At 46.3% G+C, this 27,927-nt stretch overlaps 1 protein-coding gene across 1 annotated transcript in view; it reads right to left on the bottom strand.

Annotated features, from left to right (window-relative positions):
* LOC120058119 (neurogenic locus notch homolog protein 1-like) overlaps positions 1 to 27,605 on the bottom strand; it is a 63,073-nt gene extending 35,468 nt beyond the window's left edge. The window contains exons 1-7 of the mRNA XM_039006622.1: positions 27,384 to 27,605; positions 26,135 to 26,216; positions 9,350 to 9,612; positions 6,817 to 7,155; positions 5,373 to 5,495; positions 4,809 to 5,042; positions 4,359 to 4,514 (exon numbers count right to left, since the gene is read on the bottom strand). Of these exons, the coding sequence (XP_038862550.1) occupies positions 4,359 to 4,514; positions 4,809 to 5,042; positions 5,373 to 5,495; positions 6,817 to 7,155; positions 9,350 to 9,612; positions 26,135 to 26,216; positions 27,384 to 27,441 (1,255 nt within the window). The 5' untranslated portion in view covers positions 27,442 to 27,605. The remainder of the gene's footprint in view (positions 1 to 4,358; positions 4,515 to 4,808; positions 5,043 to 5,372; positions 5,496 to 6,816; positions 7,156 to 9,349; positions 9,613 to 26,134; positions 26,217 to 27,383) is intronic.
* Between the last annotated feature and the right edge of the window lie 322 nt (positions 27,606 to 27,927).

Genomic DNA, 27,927 nt, shown 5'->3' with positions numbered 1-27,927 from the left:
ACTGTCTACCTCTCTGCTGTGTAGGGGTTGCTACCTGTCTGCCTCTCTGCTGTGAAGGGGTTGCTACCTGTCTACCTCTCTGCTGTGTAGGGGTTGCTAACTGTCTACCTCTCTGCTGTGAAGGGGTTGCTACCTGTCTACCTCTCTGCTGTGTAGGGGTTTCAACCTGTCTACCTCTCTGCTCTGTAGGGGTAGCTACCTGTCTGCCTCTCTGCTGTGTAGGAGTTGCTACCTGTCTACCTCTATGCTGTGTAGAAGTAGCTACCTGTCTGCCTCTCTGCTGTGTAGGGGTTGCTACCTGTCTGCTGTGTAGTGGTTGTTACCTGTCGACCTCTCTGCTGTGTAGGGGTTGCTAACTGTCTACCTCTCTGCTGTGTAGGGGTTGCTACCTGTCTACCTCTCTGCTGTGTAGGGGTTGCTTCCTGTCTACCTCTCTGCTGTGTAGGGGTTGCTACCTGTCTACCTCTCTGCTGTGTAGTGGTTTCTACCTGTCTGCCTCTCTGCTGTGTAGTGGTTTCTACCTGTCTACCTCTCTGCTGTGTAGTGGTTTCCACCTGTCTGCCTCTCTGCTGTGTAGGGGTTGCTACCTGTCTACCTCTCTGCTCTGTAGGGGTAGCGTAGCTACCTGTCTGCCTCTCTGCTGTGTAGGGGTTGCTACCTGTCTACCTCTCTGCTGTGTAGGGGTTGCTACCTGTCTGCCTCTCTGCTGTGTAGTGGTTGCTACCTGTCTGCCTCTCTGCTGTGTAGTGGTTGCTACCTGTCTACCTCTCTGCTGTGTAGGGGTTGCTACCTGTCTGCCTCTCTGCTGTGTAGGGGTTGCTACCTGTCTGCCTCTCTGCTGTGTAGGGGTTGCTACCTGTCTGCCTCTCTGCTGTGTAGGGGTTGCTACCTGTCTGCCTCTCTGCTGTGTAGGGGTTGCTACCTGTCTACCTCTCTGCTGTGTAGTGGTTGTTACCTGTCTGCTGTGTAGTGGTTGTTACCTGTCTGCTGTGTAGGGGTTGTTACCTGTCTGCTGTGTAGGGGTTGTTACCTGTCTGCTGTGTAGGGGTTGTTACCTGTCTGCTGTGTAGGGGTTGTTATCTGTCTGCTGTGTAGTGGTTGTTACCTGTCTGCTGTGTAGTGGTTGTTACCTGTCTGCTGTGTATGGGTTGTTACCTGTCTGCTGTGTAGTGGTTGTTACCTGTCTGCTGTGTAGTGGTTGTTACCTGTCTACTGTGTAGGGGTTGTTACCTGTCTGCTGTGTAGGGGTTGTTAACTGTCTGCTGTGTAGTGGTTGTTACCTGTCTGCTGTGTAGTGGTTGTTAACTGTCTGCTGTGTAGGGGTTGTTACCTGTCTGCTGTGTAGGGGTTGTTATCTGTCTGCTGTGTAGTGGTTGTTACCTGTCTGCTGTGTAGTGATTGTTACCTGTCTGCTGTGTAGTGGTTGTTACCTGTCTACTGTGTAGGGGTTGTTACCTGTCTGCTGTGTAGTGGTTGTTACCTGTCTGCTGTATAGTGGTTGTTAACTGTCTGCTGTGTAGGGGTTGTTACCTGTCTGCTGTGTAGGGGTTGTTATCTGTCTGCTGTGTAGTGGTTGTTACCTGTCTGCTGTGTAGTGGTTGTTACCTGTCTGCTGTGTAGTGGTTGTTACCTGTCTGCTGTGTCGGGTTGTTACCTGTCTGCTGTGTCGGGGTTGTTAACTGTCTGCTGTGTAGGGGTTGTTACCTGTCTGCTGTGTAGGGGTTGTTACCTGTCTGCTGTGTAGGGGTTGTTACCTGTCTGCTGTGTCGGGGTTGTTAACTGTCTGCTGTGTAGGGGTTGTTACCTGTCTGCTGTGTAGGGGTTGTTACCTGTCTGCTGTGTAGGGGTTGTTACCTGTCTGCTGTGTAGTGGTTGTTACCTGTCTACTGTGTAGGGGTTGTTACGTGTCTACCTCTCTGCTGTGTAGGGGTAGCTACCTGTCTACCTCTCTGCTGTGTAGGGGTTGCTACCTGTCTACCTCTCTGCTGTGTAGGGGTTGCTACCTGTCTACCTCTCTGCTGTGTAGGGGTTGCTACCTGTCTACCTCTCTGCTGTGTAGGGGTTGCTACCTGTCTACCTCTCTGCTGTGTAGGGGTTGCTAACTGTCTACCTCTCTGCTGTGTAGGGGTTGCTACCTGTCTGCCTCTCTGCTGTGTAGGGGTTGCTAACTGTCTACCTGTCTGCTGTGTAGTGGTTGCTAACTGTCTACCTCTCTGCTGTGTAGGGGTTGCTAACTGTCTACCTCTCTGCTGTGTAGGGGTTGCTAACTGTCTACCTCTCTGCTGTGTAGGGGTTGCTAACTGTCTACCTCTCTGCTGTGTAGGGGTTGCTAACTGTCTACCTCTCTGCTGGGTAGGGGTTGCTAACTGTCTACCTCTCTGCTGTGTAGGGGTTGCTAACTGTCTACCTCTCTGCTGTGTAGGGGTTGCTACCTGTCTGCCTCTCTGCTGTGTAGGGGTTGCTAACTGTCTACCTCTCTGCTGTGTAGGGGTTGCTAACTGTCTACCTCTCTGCTGGGTAGGGGTTGCTAACTGTCTACCTCTCTGCTGTGTAGGGGTTGCTAACTGTCTACCTCTCTGCTGTGTAGGGGTTGCTACCTCTCTGCCTCTCTGCTGTGTAGGGGTTGCTACCTGTCTGCCTCTCTGCTGTGAAGGGGTTGCTATCTGTCTACCTCTCTGCTGTGTAGGGGTTGCTACCTGTCTACCTCTCTGCTGTGTAGGGGTTGCTACCTGTCTACCTCTCTGCTGTGTAGTGGTTGTTACCTGTCTACCTCTCTGCTGTGTAGTGGTTGTTACCTGTCTACCTCTCTGCTGTGTAGGGGTTGCTAACTGTCTACCTCTCTGCTGTGTAGGGGTTGCTAACTGTCTACCTCTCTGCTGTGTAGGGGTTGCTACCTGTCTGCCTCTCTGCTGTGTAGGGGTTGCTTCCTGTCTACCTGTCTGCTGTGTAGTGGTTGCTAACTGTCTACGTCTCTGCTGTGTAGGGGTTGCTAACTGTCTACCTCTCTGCTGTGTAGGGGTTGCTAACTGTCTACCTCTCTGCTGTGTAGGGGTTGCTAACTGTCTACCTCTCTGCTGTGTAGGGGTTGCTAACTGTCTACCTCTCTGCTGTGTAGGGGTTGCTAACTGTCTACCTCTCTGCTGTGTAGGGGTTGCTACCTGTCTGCCTCTCTGCTGTGAAGGGGTTGCTACCTGTCTACCTCTCTGCTGTGTAGGGGTTGCTAACTGTCTACCTCTCTGCTGTGAAGGGGTTGCTACCTGTCTACCTCTCTGCTGTGTAGGGGTTTCAACCTGTCTACCTCTCTGCTCTGTAGGGGTAGCTACCTGTCTGCCTCTCTGCTGTGTAGGAGTTGCTACCTGTCTACCTCTATGCTGTGTAGAAGTAGCTACCTGTCTGCCTCTCTGCTGTGTAGGGGTTGCTACCTGTCTGCTGTGTAGTGGTTGTTACCTGTCGACCTCTCTGCTGTGTAGGGGTTGCTAACTGTCTACCTCTCTGCTGTGTAGGGGTTGCTAACTGTCTACCTCTCTGCTGTGTAGGGGTTGCTACCTGTCTAACTCTCTGCTGTGTAGGGGTTGCTTCCTGTCTACCTCTCTGCTGTGTAGGGGTTGCTACCTGTCTACCTCTCTGCTGTGTAGGGGTTGCTTCCTGTCTACCTCTCTGCTGTGTAGGGGTTGCTACCTGTCTACCTCTCTGCTGTGTAGTGGTTTCTACCTGTCTGCCTCTCTGCTGTGTAGTGGTTTCTACCTGTCTACCTCTCTGCTGTGTAGTGGTTTCCACCTGTCTGCCTCTCTGCTGTGTAGGGGTTGCTACCTGTCTACCTCTCTGCTCTGTAGGGGTAGCGTAGCTACCTGTCTGCCTCTCTGCTGTGTAGGGGTTGCTACCTGTCTACCTCTCTGCTGTGTAGGGGTTGCTACCTGTCTGCCTCTCTGCTGTGTAGTGGTTGCTACCTGTCTGCCTCTCTGCTGTGTAGTGGTTGCTACCTGTCTACCTCTCTGCTGTGTAGGGGTTGCTACCTGTCTGCCTCTCTGCTGTGTAGGGGTTGCTACCTGTCTGCCTCTCTGCTGTGTAGGGGTTGCTACCTGTCTGCCTCTCTGCTGTGTAGGGGTTGCTACCTGTCTGCCTCTCTGCTCATGGCCCTCCTGCTACTCGGACCCTATCTGGCTGATTTCTACCGGCCTCCCCTCCAACCCTGTCAGCCCTGGCCCATGACTGGGTTTCTGATCTCTGAGGTCGAGGAAATCACATTTCTAGTTCTTGACTAACCAAATATAATGAAGCCCATGAAGAATAAAGCCTATTCCTATATTGATCTAATGTGTGTTTATGAAAGCATCCCTCAGTGGTCTGAGCCTACTTACCTAGTGAGCACTCGTCAACATCCTGGTCACAAGCGGCGCCAATGTAGCCAAGGGGACAGGTGCAGATGGCCTTGCCGTTGACGGGGTTGGTGTCACAGTTAGAGCCTTTCTGACAGGGGTTACTGATACAGGCGTCATCCAGGTGACACAGCAGACCTGGCACAGCACAAGAACAACAGGAGACGTTGATAGGCGTTACAGTTATTTACTTCGTTAAAGTTATTTATTTAGTTATTGCTTTTCAACCTTGTAATAACTAGCTATAGTAAATACAGTGAGAGTATATGTGCTGCTGGCACTGTAAAAGGAAAGGCTACCAATTTACTCTCACTGTTGTAAACACACGAGATTCAGCATAAAATGGTGGGAGATAGACAAGTATAAAAAGCTCAGGGTCAGAACAATTCAAAAACAAGGAGAAATGCAGAAGACCAAAGTGCTTTGGCTGACCTGTGCGACCATGGGGACACTCGCAGAAGAAGGACGCCACACGGTCATGGCAGATGGCACCCTGATAGCAGGCGGCATTGGCACAGTCGTCAATATTCTCTCCACAGTCATCACCCGTCCACCCGTTGACACACACACACTGGTAGGCACCGTAGATGTTGTGGCACGTTCCACCGTTCTGGCACGCGTTGGGCATCAGTTGGCACTCGTCAACGTCCTCTGTACAGAACTGGCCTATAGGGGAGAACATGGAGGAAATGCACTTGTCAACAGCGCACCGTGCACCCAAATGGGTCAACGAGAGCCAACGAGAGCCAACGAGAGCCAACGAGAGCCAACGATTAATAATAATGAAAAGAAAGGGGACTTCCACTGTAGAGTTCAGAGTAGGGTCAAAGTTATCCCATAAAGACTGATGCAGGGTGATACAGTATATGTTTGTATTCACCTCATGACCTAGGTTAGGATTGGGGGTTAGTAATCTGATCCTAGATCTGTATTCATGAGCAACTTCTACCAGGAGTGTAGAGAAGAGTGGGTGGGTGAGGGGTACTGTATGGTTACCTGTGAATTCTGGTTTGCATTGGCAGTTATAGGTGTTAACTCCGTCCACACAGGTTCCTCCATTGTGACACTCGTGTCCTGGACAGTCGTCAATGTTAGTGTCACAGTTCTGACCCGAGAAACCTGAAGAGGACAGGACATCATGTTAAATACACACATATTACACACTGTTGTTTTTCATCTCAACAGAAGGGATCATGTTAGATTTTCATGAATAAAGAGGGAATATCAAGGAAACCTATTGGATATCTAAATATTTTTGTCTCTTTGGATCATTCTCTTTGCTTTTCCTAGTTAAAAAAATGCCTGGTTGGTGTCTTTCAAAACAAGGGAAGTGAAACTCTTTTACAGTTAATGCGGTCAACGGCCTCCTTCTTCAGAGGGTAATGAATGGCAGCGGTGGCAACCCTCCTTGAGTATGTGGCAGTCAGAAAAACAGCCAGCCACACCACAGCTACCCTTCCTGCCCTGGCATTACACAACACACCACCACACTATTGTTTGGCACCCTGACTGCAGAAGAAAAAGACAGGGACATTTAATAGGCAATACTGCCAATTTTGTGGGAGTAGAATCTGAGCATCATTGGATTGTTGACAATGAGAGTACTTGTCTTGATTCATAATATAAATGATTTTTCTTTGGTACTGAAGTTACTGTGAGAACCGTCCAAAATAGTGTGCAAGGCACAAAGACAGTGGTATGGCGCTTGCTAGGAGCTCAGTGGAGGTCTGTCTATCCCAGCCTGGCTTTAGAGCAGGGCGGAAGTGGTGACGTGATGGGTGGGGAGCAGGGAGAGGGGAGAGAAGATGACAAGTCCTGGTAACCCTGCCTATAGGACTAGCAGGCTCTATTTTGCTGTGAGAATGTTGTCTCTCCGCCATTTCCTCACAATAAGGCCCAATGCTTTCCTGCTCACACACACACACGCACACAGCACTGTGGAGCCACTACAAACAGCTCTCACACACACAGCACTGTGGAGCCACTACAAACAGCTCTCACACACACACATGCACACGCACACAGCACTGTGGAGCCACTACAAACAGCTCTCACACACACAGCACTATGGAGCCACTGCACAGTTTCCACCTCCTGCACTCACATCATGACCAGCCACTAGACAACAGAGAATAGTACTGCTAGTTTAATTCACAGTGGTTTTGGATGTTTGATTGAGTCAAGATGGCTTGAAGTGGGTAGACTGGCGGAGAAAACACTTAGCTGCCCCTAAGTGGAAACGGATGCTTGAAGTTGAAAGTTCGTACAGGATCAAATCCTAACTTTATATAATCTCACATAACTGAAACTTTTTCATAGTGTAATGGACTGATTGTAAATGGCTCGGGATACAAGCGCCTGCTAAATGACTAAAAAGTCATGTAAATGTAGGCTTCTGCTCATAGTGGATCAGACGGGACCACATTAAACAGAGCAGTACCTGGCACACAGGAGCATTCGTAGGTGGTGTCTCCCTTCTGGACGCAGGTGGCCCCGTTGTGGCAGGGGGAGGGGTTGCAGGGTAGGTAGCGGATATCACAGTGCTTGCCTGTGTACTCCTGGGGACACTGGCAGCGGTAGGTGCCCACCTCGTTCACACACACCCCTCCGTTCTGGCAGGGCGAGGGGCTCTGGGCACATTCATTGACATCCTGCTTGCAGGTCTGACCATAGAAGAAGGAGGTGCAGGAACAGATGTAGTGGGACTCGAAGGGGGTGCAATGCCCGCCGTTGGCACAGGGGTTAGAGGCACAGGGGTCTGCCTCCTGGCACTGCTTACCTGGAGGAGACAGACACTCATCTTGTAAATAAAGGATGAGACATTTAATAAATTCACGATTTTAACTTTATTTACATTAGGGCTCTCACAATAAAATATTATCACGATACTTAGGTGCCGATACAATATGTATTGCGATTCTCACAATTTTATATGTATTGCGATTCTCACAATTTTATATGTATTGCGATTCGATACTGTGGTTTTATTGTGATTTGATGTTCCAAACATATTGCTCACCATATATCTGCTGCAGACAGACAAGAGCCGTGAGAAAACAAGTTGATCAGTCATGGAAATAAAAATGCTGAAAACAAATTTGCTCCCTATTTCAAAAGAAGATGGAGAACAAGCTACAAAGGACAAATACTGGAGTTTTGGTGCAGGTACAGCCAACTAGCACAACAATTATATTGCGATATTGTCAAAACGATTCGATGAAATTTATCGTCAAAAATAATATCCCGAGATGTAACTGCATCGATTTTTCGCTCATCACTAATTTAATGGCCAAAAGTTTTGAGAATGACACAATATTAATTTCTACAAAGTTTGCTGCTTCAGTGTCATTAGATATTTTTGTCAGATAAGGCTTTTATTGACAATTACATGAAGTTGATGCAAAGAGTCAATATTTGCAGTGTTGACCCTTCTTTTTCAAGACCTCTGCAATCAGCCCTGGCATGCTGTCAATTAACTTCTGGGCCACATCCTGACTGATGGCAGCACATTCTTGCATAATCAATGCTTGGAGTTTGTCTGAATTTGTAGGTTTTTGTTTGTCCACCCGTCTCTTGAGGATTGACCACAAGTTCTCATTGGGATTAAGGTCTGGGGAGTTTCCTGGCCCAAAAGATCGATGTTTTGTTCCCAGGGACACTTAGTTATCACTTTTGCCTTATGGCAAGGTGCTCCATCATGCTGGAAAAGGCATTGTTCGTCACCAAACTGTTACTGGATGGTTGGGAGGAGATGTTCTCGGAGGATGTGTTGGTACCATTCTTTATTCTTGGCTGTGTTCTTAGGCAAAATTGTGAGTGAGCCCACTCCCTTGGCTGAGAAGCAACCCCACACATGAATGATCTCAGGATGCTTTACTGTTGGCATGACACAGGACTGATGGTAGCGCTCACCTTGTCTTCTCCGGACAAGCTTTTTTCCGGATGCCCCAAACAATCGGAAAGGGGATTCATCAGAGAAAATTACTTTACCCCAGTCCTCAGCAGTCCAATCCCTGTACCTTTTGCAGAATATAAGTCTGTCCCTGATGTTTTTCCTGGAGAGAAGTTGCTTCTTTGCTGCCCTTCTTGACACCAGGCCATCCTCCAAAAGTCTTCGCCTCACTGTGCGTGCAGATGCACACATACCTGCCTGCTGCCATTCCTGAGCAAGCTCTGTACTGGTGGTGCCCCGATCCCGCAGCTGCATCAACTTTAGGAGACGGTCCTGGCGCTTGCTGGACTTTCTTGGGCGCCCTGAAGCCTTCTACACAACAATTGAACCGCTCTCCTTGAAGCTCTTGATGATCCGATAAATGGTTGATTTAGGTGCAATCTTACTGGCAGCAATATCCTTGCCTGTGAAGCTCTTTTTGAGCAAAGCAATGATGACGGCACATGTTTCCTTGCAGGTAACCATGATTGACAGAGGAAGAACAATGATTCCAAGCACCACCCTCCTTTTGAAGCTTCCAGTCTGTTATTCGAACTCAATCAGCATGACAGAGTGATCTCCAGCCTTGTCTTCGTCAACACTCACACCTGTGTTAATGAGAGAATCACTGACATGATGTCAGCTGGTCCTTTTGTGGCAGGGCTGAAAAGCAGTGGAAATGTTTTTGGGGGATTCAGTTCATTTGCATGGCAAAGAGGGACTTTGCAATTAATTGCAATTCATCTGATCACTCTCCATAATATTCCTGAGTATATGGAAATTGCCATCATGTAAACTGAGGCAGCAGACTTTGTGAAAATAAATATTTGTGTCATTCTCAACTTTTGGCCACGACTGTACATACATAGCTGCTTGTATTTTAAGGAAAATAATGCCCTACGGTTAGTTGTAACCATGGTCAGTTTACATTTTTCAATGAACAGAAGACCAGTGAGTAATGCTATTTGTCACTACTAGAGTATGCAGCTTTTCCTTCCGGTATTCTGACTACAGTGTGAGTAGTAAATATGACAGTGTTCACCTGACCAGCCAGGGGGACATCTACACTTGTACTCTCTGAGGTTGACCAGATCGCAGGTGCCACCGTTCCGGCAGGGAGAGCTGAGACAAGCGTTGTCGATTGGCGTCAGACACAGGCGGTCCGTGAAGCCCGGTTGGCAGAAACACGTGGAGTCCACTGAGTTCCCACGGGGTACAGTGTGACACGAGCCGCCATTTTTACATGGAGAGGAGATGCAAGGGTCCCGGTGCTGACACTTGCTCCCTACGAATCCATCCCGACACCTGCAGAGAGAGAGAGAGAGAGAGAGAGAGAGAGAGAGAGAGAGAGAGAGAGAGAGAGAGAGAGAGAGAGAGAGAGAGAGAGAGAGAGAGAGAGAGAGAGAGAGAGAGAGAGAGAGAGAGAGAGAGAGAGAGAGAGAGTCAGCATTAAGGGTTTAGGGAAAGTTGTATTCAACAGGTGAGGACTGACAACAACAAAACACTTTCTTTTTTTTCAAGTTAACACGAGTCAAGCATGTGTGGCTATTGCAATGCCACCTGTCTTCTTCTGTTAGATAGATATAAGATGTGGGAAAGCAGGAAGGGTGGAAGCAAATACCTAGTTGGCTTCCACTTGACTGCTTTCACCTGTTTTCAGAGGTCAGTGCAAACAAGGACGGGAAGCCACTTTAGGCAATTGAGATTTCCCTACTGTGTGCTCATCAATATAAATCTCCAGCAGCCTGGGAAACAGCCTCAGCCTGATACTAACTAAGTAAGTAAGTAACGAACTAACTAGTCCCTGCTCACTGTGAAAGACACCCAGAGGGCTCAGACAGGAGGATGTTGTCTCTCTTTCTGTCCTGACCACTGTTTCAACAACACGGCAACATAGCCATGAGAACTATGCAGAAAAACCGCACATTTTCCTTTTCACTGTCATCCTCTCAGACAGACAATGTGTTAGGCCATAAACCACAGCAACTCCAGGACATGGGGGCAGGGGGTGGGACTGCAAACGGTTCCCAGAGAGGAGGGGGAGAGAGAGAGAGAGAGGCAGAGAGAGAGAAAGAGAGAAAGAGGGAAAGCGGGAAAGAGGGAGAGAAGGAGAGAGAGGAGGAGGCGCTGGAGGGAGAGAGAGAGAGAGACAGAGTGAGAAAGAGGGAGAAAGGGAGAGTGAGTGGGACAGCGGCTGTCAGGTCAGTGGGGATGGATTCACACATTTACTATTACAATGAGAGGGCTTGGAGAGTCCCCAGAAGCTACGCAAAGTACACTCCCAACCAAGGGCCACACAGCGTGCACACAGAGCATGCACACACACACATGCACGTGCGCACTGCACATACACACCCACACAATCACACAGGTGGCCAGAGAGGTTAGTGGGGTCAGTGAGGTGATCAGGGAGGTTACCAACTGTTCCACAGATCAGTCATGTCAGAGTCAGCTGAAAGAGATAACCCACCACCTTCAGTTTGGAACCTCACTGCTTCAACATGCTCCTATTTGTCTTCCAGAGGGTTTCTGTACTGTTTCCCACAGGGCTGAAGGGTGGGGGTTGGTCATTATGGATAGACTAACTCCATTCATCAATAGTACACAATAACATTGAGCTGGAGTCTGACAATAATGGTAATCCAGTCTCATTTTTTTACATAAAAAGTTGTCCACCATGGCGCCTATCAACAGCTCTTAGCAAGAAATATGCTCCACTCCACTCCTTTTTTTCAGTGCCCTAAGGACAAGACAGTGTCTATACCAGTCTTTAAACTCAGAGGTAACATCATGGATACTTAAAAGCAGTGTGCCCCCACCTCAACTCTCTCTCTCTCTGAGACAAGGGACACAGAGAGAGCACTGTAAACTCTATCATGAACCATACAGACACTTTTGATATCAGTCATTCTCCTAGCGAAGCTTTCGCTAATTCCTTGTCAATTCCCCCAAGGCAAAACATGAAAACAATACCAAACATTCCCAAACAAGCTGAGTCCTTCCTATTGGAGGTTGTTGCGTTTTTGTTTTATAGTTGCAACTAGGATTGCATTTATTTAAATATATAATACCTGTTGATTACAGCTACTGTGTGTCATTGATTACATAGTGTTACGGCTCAGCAACATTTTAATATCGTTAAAAGTTCTCACTCCAAAATACCATGATAGAATTGTCTATTACTATTAGCCATGGGGGGCTGGCTAAATCACATCCCCAAACATTCCCAGGGGGCCGTTGGATGGGTGAGCGAGAAGACTGGGGGCCTGGGGCCAAGCAGAGGCACCCTGTGGGGACAGACATGTGTTTAGACAGGGTTCCTCTCTCACAGGATTAGGGTGACCAGGGAAAGAAAACATCACATGCTAGGCTGGCCGCTAGCTACACAAACATTAAGGGTCCGATGGCATGTCACTCTGCTTTAATGCTAGGCTGAGCAACCTTTCCAGTCACTGGGATAAACCATGGAATCACCCCTCTTTGGTTACAATGAGCATGTTTGTTAGGATGTTTTTTTCTACAGAGATAGAAAAGGCCATCTACCAAAGTCCCATCACTGCCATATGCTATTTTAGGACTATTCTAAATCACTCATCTAAACATGGTCCTGTTTATTTTGCTGTGGAGAGAACAATTAATCCTCCGTTCATCCTTATTCTCTATAGTTTCTGTTCTGCTTTCATTTTTCAGATAATTCAAATAATTTGCTATCTTTTTTAATTATGACAGAGATGTATAAGAATGCAGAAGCATTCCACCAGGCAGCAATGCAATGCAGTTCTGAAATAGTGGGAGTCTATAAGGCAACCCGGGTCTCCCATAGAGGGGGACAGCGCAGACACAGTGGGTGCCTGGTTCTAGGGTTGTGAGGCTGGGCATGCGTTGCTCTCTGGGCCATCATTCCCAAAAGGCTGCAGCCAGGGAGCAGGTGCGCATGTTAATGAGGAGACGGCAGCTGCTGCCTAACCACCGCTCACTCACCCCTCCCTCCCTCTATCTCCCTGTTTCTGCGCCCTCTGTGCCCATCTTCTTCCCGCCGTACCTCCATCCCCCGTCCCCAGGAGAATAGCTAGAGCCTGGGCTGCGGGTGTCTGAATGCCCCCCTACTCCCCAGCCCTGGAGGGGGATAGGAGGCCCCATTGTTTCTCCTCCCCATTCAGACCTGACCATAGGCAGGCCAGGTTGGGCCAGGAGCCTCCAAGTTGAGAGTGTGCATTGAGCTGTTAAACCTTCACCTTTCTGTTCCTTCTTCCCTCCGTCCTGCTCTCCTTTCTATCTGGCTCATCCCTGCTCTCCTTTCTATCTGGCTCATCCCTGCTCTCCTTTCTATCTGGCTCATCCCTGCTCTCCTTTCTATCTGGCTCATCCCTGCTCTCCTTTCTATCTGGCTCATCCCTGCTCTCCTTTCTATCTGGCTCATCCCTGCTCTCCTTTCTATCTGGCTCATCCCTGCTCTCTCTCACACTCACTTTTTCTGGTCCTTCATTCGGTCTTCTTTTAATTTCCTCTCACTCACACCTCCTTCATGAATCTTCTTTCGCTCTCTTTCTCTCCAACTGTTCTTGCCCACCCTCTCTCTCTCTCACCCTCTCTCTCTCTCACTCTCTCTCTCTCACTCTCTCACTCTCTCTTTTCATGGCATCCATAGGGTTGTCTGGTTTTGTAAGCCACCATATTAGGATTTATGAGTCTCTCTCAACTGGGTCTTTGCTCCAAAGTCCTCAAATTCTGAGTCTGTTTGTTGCTTTTCAATGGTGAACCATGTTGGGGGGGGGGGGGGGGGGGGGGCGACAAGTGAAAGGGGATCCTAAAAGTGGAATTTTAAAAACAAACCCCAAACACACTTGAAAGATGCAGAGAGACACAAACAAAAGCTGTCTGAAAGAAAGGAAATTGGAACTGGTTTTGGAGGGGGGACTGAGGAGGTTGCTGGTTTGGAAGGAATGTTGGTGTTTACTATAAAAAAGCTTTCCCCGTCTCCTGAACCTCTTGACTGCAGTCCTCAATGGAGGCTTCTGGCAACCTCACTTTACAGGGCTCCACAAAACCTCACACCAGGTTTGAAACGGGGCCCAGACCTGCGCGTCCACACAAACATAGCAACGTCTCTCACACATGCACTCATACACACACACACACACACACACACACACACACACACACACACACACATACACAAAGGCCTAGAGAGCTGCCGTTTCTTACAACACAGCCCACTGTCTCACACAGGGGCTTCAAAGACAAATACATAAAGCACCCTCTCCCCTGCCTTGGTCCACGTGGCCCCGCTGCTCAAACACACTGTAGCATTGCCATTTGCACAGAGTCAACCTCAACGCGCGCTATCCAAGAATACTAAAAGTTCTCTCTTTAACTTGGCGAGAAGTCGACAAATACGCTGTCAGCACAAAATACGTTTTACAGGACACACACGGCTAACCGTCTTAATGCCTCACACAGACTATAAAAGGGCAAAACAAAAGACACTCAACTAACTCTTTTATGGAGTCTTTAGTTTGCACCACTCAGAACAAACAGTGAAAGGCAGCTGCTGCTGCTACAACAGACTCCTGGCTGCGTCATCTAGAGCTCGCTAATCTCGACAGCAGGTAAACTTTCTGCTCCAAAGTTAAATAAAGAAGAGCTGAAAAGAGGAGAGGAGTCAGAAGCTGTTCAAATATCAGGTGTGCGGCAGGCCGGAGTGGTGTTGCATAACAGGAGAACAGGAGGATCTCTAGTCAGGCTGATGCTGTTGTTGTTATCCTTTCACTGTTGTGCCTCCCTCCCTCTCTGCTCCAGTAGCCTCAATTGTCCTGCTGGGATTTATTTTCTTCCTGGCCACCAGTAGCCCGTGGCAACAGATCTCTCCCTCTGTGCGTGTGTGTGTGTCATTGATGCAGTGTGCATCAGGCGGCTCAGGATCAGCCCAGGCCGGCAGCAGATGTTGTCATGACACCTGACCTCGGGAGCAGACACCACTCTGGGGGTTTCCCCACTGTTGGGCCAATCTGCCATCTGTCACTCTCTGAAGTCGCTATGCACAGAAAGGCACTGCGGCTTTGAAGACAGACGGGCATGCAGGCGTACATATGCACACACAGGCGTATAAACACACACACACGTATAAACACACACACACACAGAGGCGTACAGGCTCCAGTCTCCCACTTGCCTGCTGTTGTCGCCTACCTCTGGACCTATCAGGGCTGTGCTTTGTTTCAATAGATCCTATGACAGCCATGAAGCCCCTCTATGTTACCCATTCTACAGTATCGTACTGTAGTTTATCTAGAGGGGAAAACAGACCAAGCAGACGAACGGTAGTTAGCAGAGTGGCTGTCCTATCGCATCTGAACCCCGAACATCGGCCGTCACTTTCTATTCATTTCCTGACAATTCTACATGTTGAATGCTTGAATCGCCAACTTGGTCGACCCCCAACAGGTGATGTACTGCGCAGGGCGGATGTTTTGATTGGTCTGTCGGTGTTGTAAGAGAAAAGGAACACTTAAACTGTTCTAATTTAATTTCATAACAACACCACATATTACTTGAACCTCTTCTTTTTCAGATTTCAACACAGTGTATTAAGTGACAAACTGTTTCTGGCACTAAACTGCCTTCAGCCTGGAGTCAAACTGTGCCAGGAACACTCTATTCCCCTGTATCACTTCTCTCCACTCTCTTTTCCAGGCAGTTTGGTGTCTGTGCCTCTGCTAAAGTATCCTTTCGTCTTCTCTGATCTGTTTAAAAGCACTCCCCGGGGCCTGCTTTGGTACTGTGCCTCAGCCTCTCTCTCTAGTGGTGCACATGAGAGCTGACCTTCCCAGCCCAAATCTGTTAGTGTGTATTACAGGCCTGTTTATTTGGCCGTTTGGCTGTTTAAGGGCAGGAGAAAAACAGGGGATATAGGAGTTGGGGAGGCAGGAGGAGGACAGTGGAGGAAGGAGGAAGACAAGGGAGACTGGAGGAAGACAGAGGAGGCAGGAAGAAGACATGGAAGGCAAGGGGGAGGACAGGCGAGGCAGGAGGAGGACAGGGGAGGCAAAGGGGAGGACAGAGAAGGCAAGAGAAGGACAGTAGAGGCAGGAGGACAGTAGAGGCAGGAGGATATTGGGGAGGCAGGAGGAAGAGTGGAGGCAGGATGAGGACAGTGGAGGCAATAGGAGACCAAGGGAAGCAGGGGGTGGACAGTGGAGGCAGGAGAAGAACAGGGGAAGCAGGAGGAGGTCAGGGGAAGCAGGAGGACAGGGGAGGCAGGCCTCGGGGACTTCTGACTCATAGCTGCCTTCTCCTAGTGACTGGTAGTGCTCACGAGCCAAAAGTGGTCCCTGAAAATTGCATACTACGTTATAAGTGTGCTGATATGTGCACCATGTCATTGCCCTCTCTCTCTCGCTTTGCTGTGGGTGCATCATGTGCATCTTGCCAGCTGTCACCCATATGGCGAGGGGCTGAAGCTCATTGGTTGAACTCGAATCGCTAGGGGGCTGGCCCAGGTCGGGGGAAAAATTTGGGAAAAATTTTCTGGAAGTCGCAGCACGACTTCCAGAAAAACAGTCGCTTTCAAACTAGGGATTTCATGGCTAATTAGGGGTAAGACAGTACTTCTGCTCATAGATTATGCATGTATGAAATACACATTGATACATCCAGTCCAAAGTGGGAGGTTTAAAAAAGACTTAGTAGTCGACAAAGTTCCACAGCATGTCTTTAAGTGCTTAAAGGTGGCTGAAGGTGTGTGACATGGAAGCAGACCATGAGGTAGTTATGGTACAGAGCACACTGAGCTAAGTGTTGTGTTTGGTTGAGTACTACCTATGAGAAAATTAAGTAATTCTAATGTATTTTTTGAAGTAATGCCCTTGGCGTTATTTTAAACATGATTTCAGAATGTTTGTTGCTGTTTTTAAAACTTTAAAGGTCCTCATCACTCCATCCAGAAGAAAGGCATTAGCTTATGTTTTATGTTGTCTTTGTGGAAAGTATCCTGTGTGAGTATGTGTGTGAAAGATCATAGAACACCTGCCACTGTAAGGCACAAGTCTTCTGTTTAGAGTTGAATGGCAAAACCACAAGTAATCATGGGTATTATGGAGCGTGCTGCCTTGTGGATAATGTAAGTCCCTTTCAGTTGTTCTGTTATGATCCACAGACAGGTGGTCGGGTTCAAATACACCAATTGAGGAAATGTTCCTCTAAAATGTTCTATCCTGCCCTGCTACACATGCACAACTGAGTGGCTGTCACTCATATTAGCCGGTGATCAAAGTTGATGTGATTTTTCTTGGCATGTGTCACCCGTCCGGTACAAATATCTCTAATCCGGCGTTGAAGTTCCCCAACATCAAGTCACTACAATCAGTCAGAACAGAACAGAATAGAACAGTTAGAGGGTCAGCTCAGCCTCTTTCTCTCCACTGAGGTATGTGCTAAAGGGAAGCTGACACCGCCCCCGGCGGCCCATGAAAGCACAGGGTAAAACCATTAGAATTAAATAACTTTTTCACAGCACCCCTTTTGATTTGAACGAAACCTTCCATACATACAGTATTTGCCCAGTGTAGAAGTGGTCAGAAAGTGACTTTTTGGACCTGAATGCCAAAACGTTCAAGAGATAAAAAGGTGCTCAAAGTTGACCCATTTTGCATACCCCACCATACCATGAGATATCCATGTCTTCATCACTGGAAAAGATCAACGGTTGAGATTGATACTTAAAAGCTTACAAACAGGGTTTTCAAACTATTTTATAATTTCTGGTGGAAAAAAATCTTTCCAGTGATTGTATGGTGGGGTATGCAAAATAGGACAACTTTGAGCACCTTTATCTCCTGAATGTTTTGGCATTCAGGTCCAAAAAGTCACTTTATGACCACTTCTTCCATGGGAAAAAACATCTATGGAAAGTGTTGTTTAAATCAAAAGGGATGCTGTCAAAAAGTGATTAAAAATGGATTTACCCCACAGGGCCCTGTGTGATGATATGATCACATGCAATACAGCACCTTTTCTTTCCCCAGTCCTTTCCTGTTTTCTGAATGAAAGGATGGGTGGTGGGGGGGGGAGACTAAGAGTCAGGGACTCATCTGCCCCGTAGCAAACAGAGGATGTATTGAAGCATCCCTGGCCGGAGACAAGGACCGCTTTCATTCATGATGATACTGTAGTCAGTCACCACCACACCACACATGCCAGGGAATTAATTGGCCTGCTTCTTTTTTAACTTCAGTCAGAGAAAGTTTTAACACACACGTAGCTAGGCAATCTAGCTAGCTATTCTGAAGGGAATTCAATAAAGCCTGGACAGAAACTTGAGAGATTGATTATCTGAGGTTATATCAGTTCCAGGTCTTTGAATACAGTGCCTGCAGAATATAATCTGTCATAGAAGCCTCTGCCTCAGGCGCTAACTGGAGTATTTCTGTCTGTCTGAAGGAAGGGTTACTGGCTGTTACTGAAGAATAGCGCTCCAATTACTGAAGCCTCAATTTAGATGACATCCTCACAAGCTGGAGACGCTGCTGTGACATATTGGAGTGGCCGGAGGGAGACAGGCTGTTACTGCAGATTACTTATCTCATCAGGCAAAGTAGTGCACTACATAGGAAATAGGTTTCATGGGCCCTGGTCAAAAGTAGTGCACTACATAGGAAATAGGGTCCATGGGTCCTGGTCAAAAGTAGTGCACTACATAGGGATTAGGGTCCCATTTTGGACACACTTAGAGTGATTAGGTCTATCTACAGTACAGGACAGGTTGGTGAGTGACATATTGCCCAATATGCCCCAGCCCAGTTTCATCCATACCACATCACCTCCAAATCTTCCCTCTCCAGTGAAGGACTAAGCCCTCCTTTGAAGTACAAGAGGTCACGTGACTCACTGTATCAATGGCCTGTCAAAAAAACGAAGTCGTTTTGAGCAGTCTCTTCTGTTTGCCTGCCGACTGACTGAGGTATGTGAACTCTGGGCATGGAAGCCCTCTCCAGACCATCGATCGCTCATCTCTCTGTCTGAGGCTCGGAGGCTAAACCCCTTGATTCTAGCCATCCCTGATAAGGTTTCATATTTTCTAGGTATTTTACAAATGTTCCATCCCGAGAATAAATCACTTTTCTCCCGGGTAACACGGAATTTCTCGCCCAAACCAGAAGTGTCATTCTAACTCATAAATATTTCTGGATTTGATTAGAGCTTTGATCGACATGAAAATTCAGACCTGATGAGCCATACATTAAAGACATTTTATGAGACAAACCTAAAAAAGCCCAAATGATTGTGTTGTTATCCAATACATAGCCTCTGATATATAGACTAGCACCACAGATGCACAACAGAAAAACTTAAAAGCCCAAAGATGTAGCTATGCTCTCCTGGGTAAATAAATGAAACAAGCTCCAGTAAGCTAATATTTTTGAGAGTGGACTGTATTAACTTACTGTATTATACTGTAGCATATGGAATGGAATTACGCACCTCGTTCAAACCATGCAGCTGGGAGAGAACATGTGATCCTGATGCAGGAAACGCGGCCTACAAAGTTACAATTATTGACTAGCATTTTTTATATACAGTTGAAGTCGGAAATGTCCATTGCAATGTCCATTGTTTCTTGGCCCAAGCAAGTCTCTTCTTCTCATTGGTGTCCTTTAGTAGTGGTTTCTTTGCAGCAATTCAACCATGAATAAGAGAATAAGAGCACCTCCTCTCAGCTGCCCACTGCACTGAGGCTAGGAAACACTGTCACCACCGATAAATCCACCGATAAATCCATAAAGAATTTCAATAAGCATTTTTCTATGGCTGGCCACCCCTACCCTGGTCAACAGCCCTGCACCCCCCACAGCAACTTGCCCAAGCCTCCCCCTTTTTCCGTCAAATCCAGATAGCTGATGTTCAGAAAGAGCTGCAAAACCTGGACCCCTACAAGTCAGCAGGGCTAGACAATCTGGACCCTCTCTTCCTAAAATTATCAGCCGAAATTGTTGCAACCCCTATTACTAGCCTGTTCAACCTCTCTTTCGTATCATCTGAGATCCCCAAAGATTGGAAAGCTGCCGCGGTCATCTCCCTCTTCAAAGGGGGAGACACTCTAGATCCAAACTGCTACAAACCTATATCTATCCTACCCTGCCTTTCTAAGGTCTTCGAAAGCCAAGTTAACAAACAGATCACCGACCATTTTGAATCCCACCGTACCTTCTCCGCTATGCAATCTGGTTTCAGAGCTGGTCATGGATGCACCTCAGCCACGCTCAAGGTCCTAAACAATATCGATAAGAGACAATACCGTGCAGCCGTATTCATAAACCTGGCCAAGGCTTTCGACTCTGTCAATCACCACATTCTTATCGGCAGACTCAACAGCCTTGGTTTCTCAAATGACTGCCTCGCCTGGTTCACCAACTACTTCTCAGACAGAGTTCAGTGTGTCAAATCGGAGGACCTGTTGTCCGGACCTCTGGCAGTCTCTATGGGGGTGCCACAGGGTTCAATTCTCGGGCCAACTCTTTTCTCTGTACACATCAATGATGTCGCTCTTGCTGCTGGTGAGTCTCTGATCCACCTCTACGCAGACGACACCATTCTGTATACTTCTGGCCTTTCTTTGGACACTGTGTTAACTAACCTCCAGATGAGCTTCAATGTCATACAACTCTCCTTCCATGGCCTCCAACTGCTCTTAAATGCAAGTAAAACTAAATGCATGCTCTTCAACCAATCGTTATCAGCACCTGCCCGCCCGTCCAGCATCACTACTCTGGACGGTTCTGACTTAGAATATGTGGACATCTACAAATACCTATGTGTCTGGCTAGACTGTAAACTCTCCTTCCAGTCTCATATTAAGCATCTCTAATCCAAAATTAAATCTAGAATCAGCTTCCTATTTCGCAACAAAGCATCCTTCACTCATGCTGCCAAACATACCCTAGTAAAACTGACTATCCTACCGATCCTTGACTTCGGCGATGTCATTTACAAAATAGCCTCCAACACTCTACTTAGCAAATTGGATGCAGTCTACCACAGTGCCATCCGTTTTGTCACCAAAGCCCCATATACTACCCACCACTGCGACCTGTATGCTCTCGTTGGCTGGCCCTCGCTACATATTCGTCGCCAAACCCACTGGCTCCAGGTCATCTATAAGTCTTTGCTAGGTAAAGCCCCACCTTATATCAGCTCACTGGTCACCATAGCAGCACCCACCCGTAGCACGCGCTCCGGCAGGTATATTTCACTGGTCACCCCCAAAGCCAATTCCTGCTTTGGCCGCCTTTCCTTCTAGTTCTCTGCTGCCAATGACTGGAACAAATTGCAAAAATCCCTGAAGCTGGAGACTCATATCTCCCTCACTAACTTTAAGCACCAGCTGTCAGAGCAGCTCACAGATCACTGCACCTGTACATAGCCCATCTTGAAAATAGCCCATCCAACTACCTCATCCCCACTCTGTATTTATTTAGTTTTGCTCCTTTGCACCCCAGTATCTCTACTTGCACATTCATCTTCTGCACATCTATCACTCCAGTATTTAACTGCTAAATTGTAATTACTTCGCCACTATGGCCTATTTATTGCATTACCTCCCTTATCTTACCTCTTTTGCACACACTGTATATTAACTTTTTTTCTATTGTGTTATTGACTGTATGTTTGTTTATTACATGTGTAACTCTGTGTTGCTGTTTGTGTCGCATTGCTTTGCTTTATCTTGGTCAGGTCGCAGTTGTAAATGAGAACTTGTTCTCAACTAGCCTACCTGGTTAAATACAGGTGAAATTGAAAAAAATAATTACATGAAGGCCTGATTCACAAAGTCTCCTCTGAACAGTTGATGTTGAAATGTGTCTGTTACTTGAACTCAGTGAAACATTTATTTGGGCTGTAATTTCTGAGGCTGGCAACTCTCATGAACTTATCCTCTGCAGCAGAGGTAACTCTGGGTATTCCTTTCCTGTGGCGGTCCTCATGAGAGCCAGTTTCATTATAGCGCTTGATGGTTTTTGCGACTGCACTTGAAGAAACTTTAAAAGTTATTGAAATGTTCCTCATTGACTGACCTTCAAATCAAATCAAATCAAATGTATTTATATAGCCCTTCTTACATCAGCTGATATCTCAAAGTGCTGTACAGAAACCCAGCCTAAAACCCCAAACAGCAAGCAATGCAGGTGTAGAAGCACGGTGGCTAGGAAAAACTCCCTCGAAAGGCCAAAACCTAGGAAGAAACCTAGAGAGGAACCAGGCTATGAGGGGTGGCCAGTCCTCTTCTGGCTGTGCCGGCTGGAGACTATAACAGAACATGGCCAAGATGTTCAAATGTTCATAAATAACCAGCATGGTCAAATAATAATAATCACATTAGTTGTCGCGGGTGCCAGAAGTCAGAACCTCAGGAGTAAATGTCAGTTGGCTTTTCATAGCCGATCATTGAGAGTATCTCTACCGCTACTGCTGTCTCTAGAGAGTTGAAAACAGCAGGTCTGGGACAGGTAGCACGTCCGGTGAACAGGTCATATCGTAAAGTAATGATGGACGGTCATTTCTCTTTGCTTTTTTGTGCTGTTCTTGCCATAATATGGACTTGGTCTTTTATCAAATAGGCTATCTTCTGTATACCACCCCTACCTTGTCACAACACAACTGATTGGCTCAAATGCATTAAGAAGGAAAGAAATTCCACAAATTAACTTTTAACAAGGCACACCTGTCAATTGAAATGCATTCCAGGTGACTACCTCATGAAGCTGGTTCAGAGAATGCCAAGAGTGTGCAAAGCTGTCATCAAGGCAATGGGTGGCTACTTTGAACAATCTCACATTTGTTTATCACTTTCTTAGTTACCACATGATTCCATATGTGTTATTTCATAGTTTTGATGTCTTCACTATTATTCTACAATGTAGAAAATAGTAAATATAAAGAAAAACCCTTGAATCAGTAGGTGTGTCCAAACGTTTGACCTTTACTGTATATATATCTTGAACATGATTATCTATTTTGGATGCAATTTGAATGGAATTGATGGAGAGAGAGAAAGACCGCGAGAGTGTGCTCACATGCACACTGATTTAAAGCAACGATTCGAGTGATAGGCTGTTTTAAAACTCTGCAGCTGCAATAAATAAAAATAAAAACATCTTTACAATTAAAAATTGAGGTGACCCCCCAAAAGCCAGATGGATATGTGTAAATTAGATGAGCATTCAGTTCATATATTACTGTAGCATAGGCTATGCTGCAGCAATGTAGGCCTACCTGTCATGAGAAAAAGTTACCATGATGAGATGATACATGCATTGTAAGCTGCGCTCCATACTGAGATGAGCTGTCTGTCCCCACCCTGAGCGTTGATGATTGATCATACAGAGAGCAGAGAGAAGGCCGTAGAGAATCAGATTTAGACATCGCATATCATTTAGCAGTTTCATTTCACGTCATAATGTTCATAGAAATAACTTATTCGAATTGACTGGTTTCTCGCCGTTAAATCCCACAGCCTTGCCAGGATCGTGGATCATATCTCTCTCTCCTGGCTCTGCTTGGCCCTACACTGCACTGCTTTCTGTTACTGTCATGTCCTCCTGCTAGATGAAAGGCCTCCTTCAAGGCCTCAGAGATAAACTACCCTGGCCTGCCCTGATCCCGGTGGCTCTCATTCGCCAGTCCAGATATGAGGTTGGGCCGCGGTACTCATGGAATGTAAAGTAGGCATCCCTGCAGTACTGTATAAAACTGAAGGATTGGATGGCACTTGACCTGGGAATCCCACTTGTCTTGACCTCAGAGTGACATGGTTTTATTTGAGGTTAAGGAACGTTGTAATCCTGTTAGGAATGGAAACATGGCAGTGGAAAGACACTTTCTGTCTGCTCAGGAAGGAGTTTCATGGAGACCATCATAGAATGTAGCTCATATCATTCAGTGGGTTAGACAGGCTGTAACACAGACAGACACCACCACACCTCACCACACCCAACTCTCTCTCTGTGAGCATCTCATTAAACCTCCAACATAAGGCCTTTGGTATACAGTAAAGCAGGGCGATATGGGGAAAAAATCCATATTGTGATAAATTGCTTGAATTGATGCGATAACGATAAATAGAACAATACGTTTATAACATTAATGTGCACCACAGTCTTTTACAATTATCCTTTAAACTACTACAACTAGTTTGATGGTTGTAGCTACCAACTGTCCCATTAACAATCACCCATATTAGAAATGCATTTCATTTCAAACTTCACGTTTCTCTAGCATAGGATACTTATTGTAATGAACGATATCAGCTGATAAGTGATTGGTATGTTCGGTATCGTCCCAGCTCTAGCCTAGAGTACCTTGTGGGTTGATGGGTCATTCATTACCAAACTCATAACATGAAAAGGCATCATGTCAATTATCTGCAGACCCCATCTGGATGTGGTTAGTCCATCCAGGCATTCACTTATACTGTATTATTTTCCCACAACGCTCACAACATTTGTCAACAATTCAGTAGGACCTGCCACACAATTCTTCCATTTTGAAAAGACACTGGTGAGAAATGCATGTTGAAGATTCAATTGTTATGGAAAGAAACTAGCGCTGTTAACATTAGGCCACAGTATTAGTATTAGATCAATCTGATAGGGTGCACTTAGCTTGCTCCGCCAAATGTTCCCGTTTCAGGCACTTTTTCACATCACTGCACTGTTTAAAGTTTGTCACAACCCTGTTTAAAGGCCCAGTGCAGTCAAAATTAAGTTTCCTGTGTTTTATATCATATTGTACAACAACTGAAATGAACATTGTAAAAGTGTGAAAACATTGGATCAGTGTTATTTCCTGATAGTTGCTGGTTGAAAATACAATCTACACAGGACCTTCTAATGAGCAGGTTTGCATGGGCGGGAGTTTCGGCTTTCCATGGTGACATCGCCATGTGGTAAATTGGTTAATAGACCAATAAGAAAGAGAGTTTCAAGCCTCTCTGCCAATAACAGCTAGTTTTCAGTTTTCTCCCTCCCCACTCAGACCACTCCCAGACAGTCCTTGCAAAATTGGTGGACAAAAAAATGTTGGGCTAAAAAGCTATTTGTGCCCATTTTAATGGAAATCTTTTACAGCAAGGCACTTAATTGTTTCCTAGAAATTATTTGATATTGATATAAAAATGGCTGCATTGGGCCTTTAAAATTTGTCCAAACATACTGTATATCCATAAACAAACAGCATTTCCAGCAATGAACACTAGAGAAGACACAACCTCTGCCTGCACATTTCAGACACATTGTGGGATTGTCAACTCTTGTTACTACGTAATAATAATTTAAAAAATAAGCATAGTATACAAAATTAGGCCTAGTAAAAAACTCCATCCCTCTCAAAAAAACATGGTGCTCCATCACAATCTCCATGTTTAACTAAAAGAGTCTGAGGACAGTGAGAGGCACAATGATGGCTATGTGGCCCAACAAGAGGGTTCTGCCGGACAGAATTAAGATGTGGCCAAGAGCCAAAATGGCTGCCTGGGCATGCAGGAGCCAAGTGCCGATCCGGCCGGCCTGATTGAGCTGCCGCACAAGCCCAGCTTTACCACACTCCACTGCAGCTCAGTAAGACGACACTGGCACTCCAATGCCACGCTGGAAACAGAGCCAATGTTCAGGTAGCCTTAATGGAACAGGGGGTAAGAGGGTTCAGCGGACAATAGAGGTTCTATGTGTCGGTGATGTAGAAGAGCTACTCAACACTTTGTATAGAACTGCTCATTTCACTTTCAAAAACAGTGAATAACAACAACAACATAAAAACAACCTGAGAAATGCATTACAACTTGTTTACTAACTTCCAGTTTCCTTATGTATCGGCTCCCAATTATGAAACCATCCAGTCTAATTATACTCTACTGCCATCTGTCCTTTGAAATCTCTCAGAAAGAGAGAGAGAAAGCCCATTCAACATCAACAGGGGGACAAAACCCTTCAGCAGGGGGAGGACAGAGGGAGTAGGGGGTAGGACGGGGGGAGTAGGGGGTAGGACGGGGGAGTAGGGGGTAGGACGGGGGGAGTAGGGGGAAGGACGAGGGGAGTAGGGGGTAGAACGAGGGGAGTAGGGGGTAGGAGGAGTAGGGGGTAGGATAGAGGGAGTAGGGGGTAGGGTAGAGGGAGTAGGGGGTAGGAGGAGTAGGGGTAGGACGGGGGGAGTAGGGAGTAGGACGGGGGGAGAGGCAGTAGGTCAGGGGGGAGTAGGGGGTAGGACAGGGGGAGAGGCAGTAGGTTAGGGGGGAGTAGGGGGTAGGACGGGGGGAGAGGCAGTAGGTCAGGGGGGAGTAGGGAGTAGGACAGAGGCCGCAGCCAGCACTCTGGGAAGCCTCACCCAGATTAGTCACACAGAATTAATCTGACTGGAGAACAATGGCCGCCGAGCTTCTGGCAAAGCCCAGCTGTCGCTCCGTGAAAGAAAAGAGAAACAAGATTTAGGGCCCAGAGTGGGTGTCTCGAACATAGACTTCTGCTGGAGAGAGGGAGCCTGCATGCAGTAGCAGTGGACAAAACTCGGCAGGCCACGAGACACACAGACACAGCAACCCCCAGTGCAGTCCTCATCAATAAGCCTGGGTTGTGTTTGCCTTCCAACAATAGGCATGTGCTGCTGTCTGAGAGAACTGAAAATGCAGTGTGCGGCATATGGCGGGCCTCATCTCAACACGATTTAACAACTTATCCCAAAAAGTTATGTCATTCACTAAATGATCTCTGGAATGTATAATATGTGTTTATACAGGCTGCAGGTGTTTCCCTCTAGTCAAATAATGGGATTTGAAACTTACTTGCACTCTCCATTTCCATCAGCTGTGGCCTCACACCTCCCCAGTTTCAAACACAACTCGGTGGACATAGAGCATCTTAAACCTGCAAACAGAATGTGTCAACACAACAACAACAGCACAATCCAAGTATAAATACTCATGTCTTCTTTCTATTTTCACATACAGTCATCACATTAACAAAATAACACCCAAGTGCTTTGTTAACTAAGCCATGAGTAATAAATTACAGAACTATCCCTCATGACGGTGATTGTTATGGCTTAGGTGTGACTACAGCCATCTTGAAGTGCAGTTTGTGGTGAATGGGACTTGACACCACACTGGTAGGTGCATTTGTCTTCCCTTTTCAGCTGTCCCATCGAATGTACTATATTTGGGGAGTAACATAGCTCTGCAAAAACGGTTCTGTGTAACTCGACTCAAAACTGCCCCAATGGCCGAGGCTTGAGTTTTCATATTCCTGTGAAAAGTTATAGACTGAACAGTGAACTTTCTGGCAAACGCGTCACGCACAGCGAACCGTCTGTTGCAGCGTCTGCCTGGCACCAGGTTGGTCTGGCGCGAGCTGCGTCTGCGAGCCGAGAGTGCCACAGCTGTCTAGCGAGAGGCGCACGCACAATGAATACATCCACATGAAACGTATGGAGGAAATGGAAACAATATCCATGTGCAAATAAAACCTACATAGAAAGTATACGTTGGAATGAGAATTAGTTATAACAGAGCAGTTATACGTAAATCTTAATTGGTTATCAGTGCGTTGTGGGGGCTCAAATCACTGCAAATTAAGAAACTTTCTCACAATTGTGGGAGTCATGCATGAGACTGCAACCAATATCAATATGTCAGATGTTGACAATGTGATGCCTGGCTATCTGTGAATACAAAATAAACTTATTAAGATAGAAACAAAACGGAAGCTGAAGAAAAAAGAAGCACAACTAAAGAGGCACTTTTGCCAAGTAATTCCCATATGTCAAGCCATCCTCAAAGAGAGATGCTGCCTTTCAAAAAACGCTTGGAGAACGAATGCAACAAGTGTAACGTTCTGAGATAGTTCAAAAAAATCAGGTTTGCGACTTCTTCCTATTTGTTCCTATCAGCATTTACTTTGCAATAATACGAGCGCATGTGACTGAATTCATGGAAAACATCTCCGTAATAGGCTAAATGTATAATTAATTTTTTAATGAATATTTACCCACTGTGTATCAAACCAAACATGGTTTAATATTATTATTGCGCTTACCTCGTGTTAGAACAATCAGCGACAACAGGAAAGTTAGTTTCACAAAGAAAGGATGCATTCCTTTTTTTCTGATTTAAAATTGATAAATAATTCCACCTGGAGTTATCATAGATCCTATTTTATTTTCCTCTTCGACAATTAAAAAAACGTCGAATTCATAATTTCATAGATCCAAAAAAGTAACCGTTTGCGGCGCGTCTCTGTGAACTCCGTAGTGTACATGCAATGTTGTCACTCCAGTTTCCAAGTTGTAAATGATTTGAGGGACTCAATTTTCAATTCCTCCATTCCCAATTCCACATCTAGGGGCGTTATCCTTCCGCGCCACAAAAGCCTTGTTCACATTGGCAGTTTGAAGTGACTCAGTATTTGTTTGTTTTTTTAGAATCTGCTGTTTTTCCTACAATCTGAACAGCCAAAAAGCACATGGAATCAGATATGTAACAGACACATATATTATTTGAAATCATATAAGATGCTGTATCTGTGCTTGATTAAGCGTGCCTATTGCAATGGAACCAATAGAAAAGTCCAAAAAGTGCGC

Source organism: Salvelinus namaycush, chromosome 1 (genome assembly GCF_016432855.1).
Source record: "Salvelinus namaycush isolate Seneca chromosome 1, SaNama_1.0, whole genome shotgun sequence".
NCBI lineage: Eukaryota > Metazoa > Chordata > Actinopteri > Salmoniformes > Salmonidae > Salvelinus > Salvelinus namaycush.
This window is presented reverse-complemented; position numbering and strand designations above follow the sequence as displayed.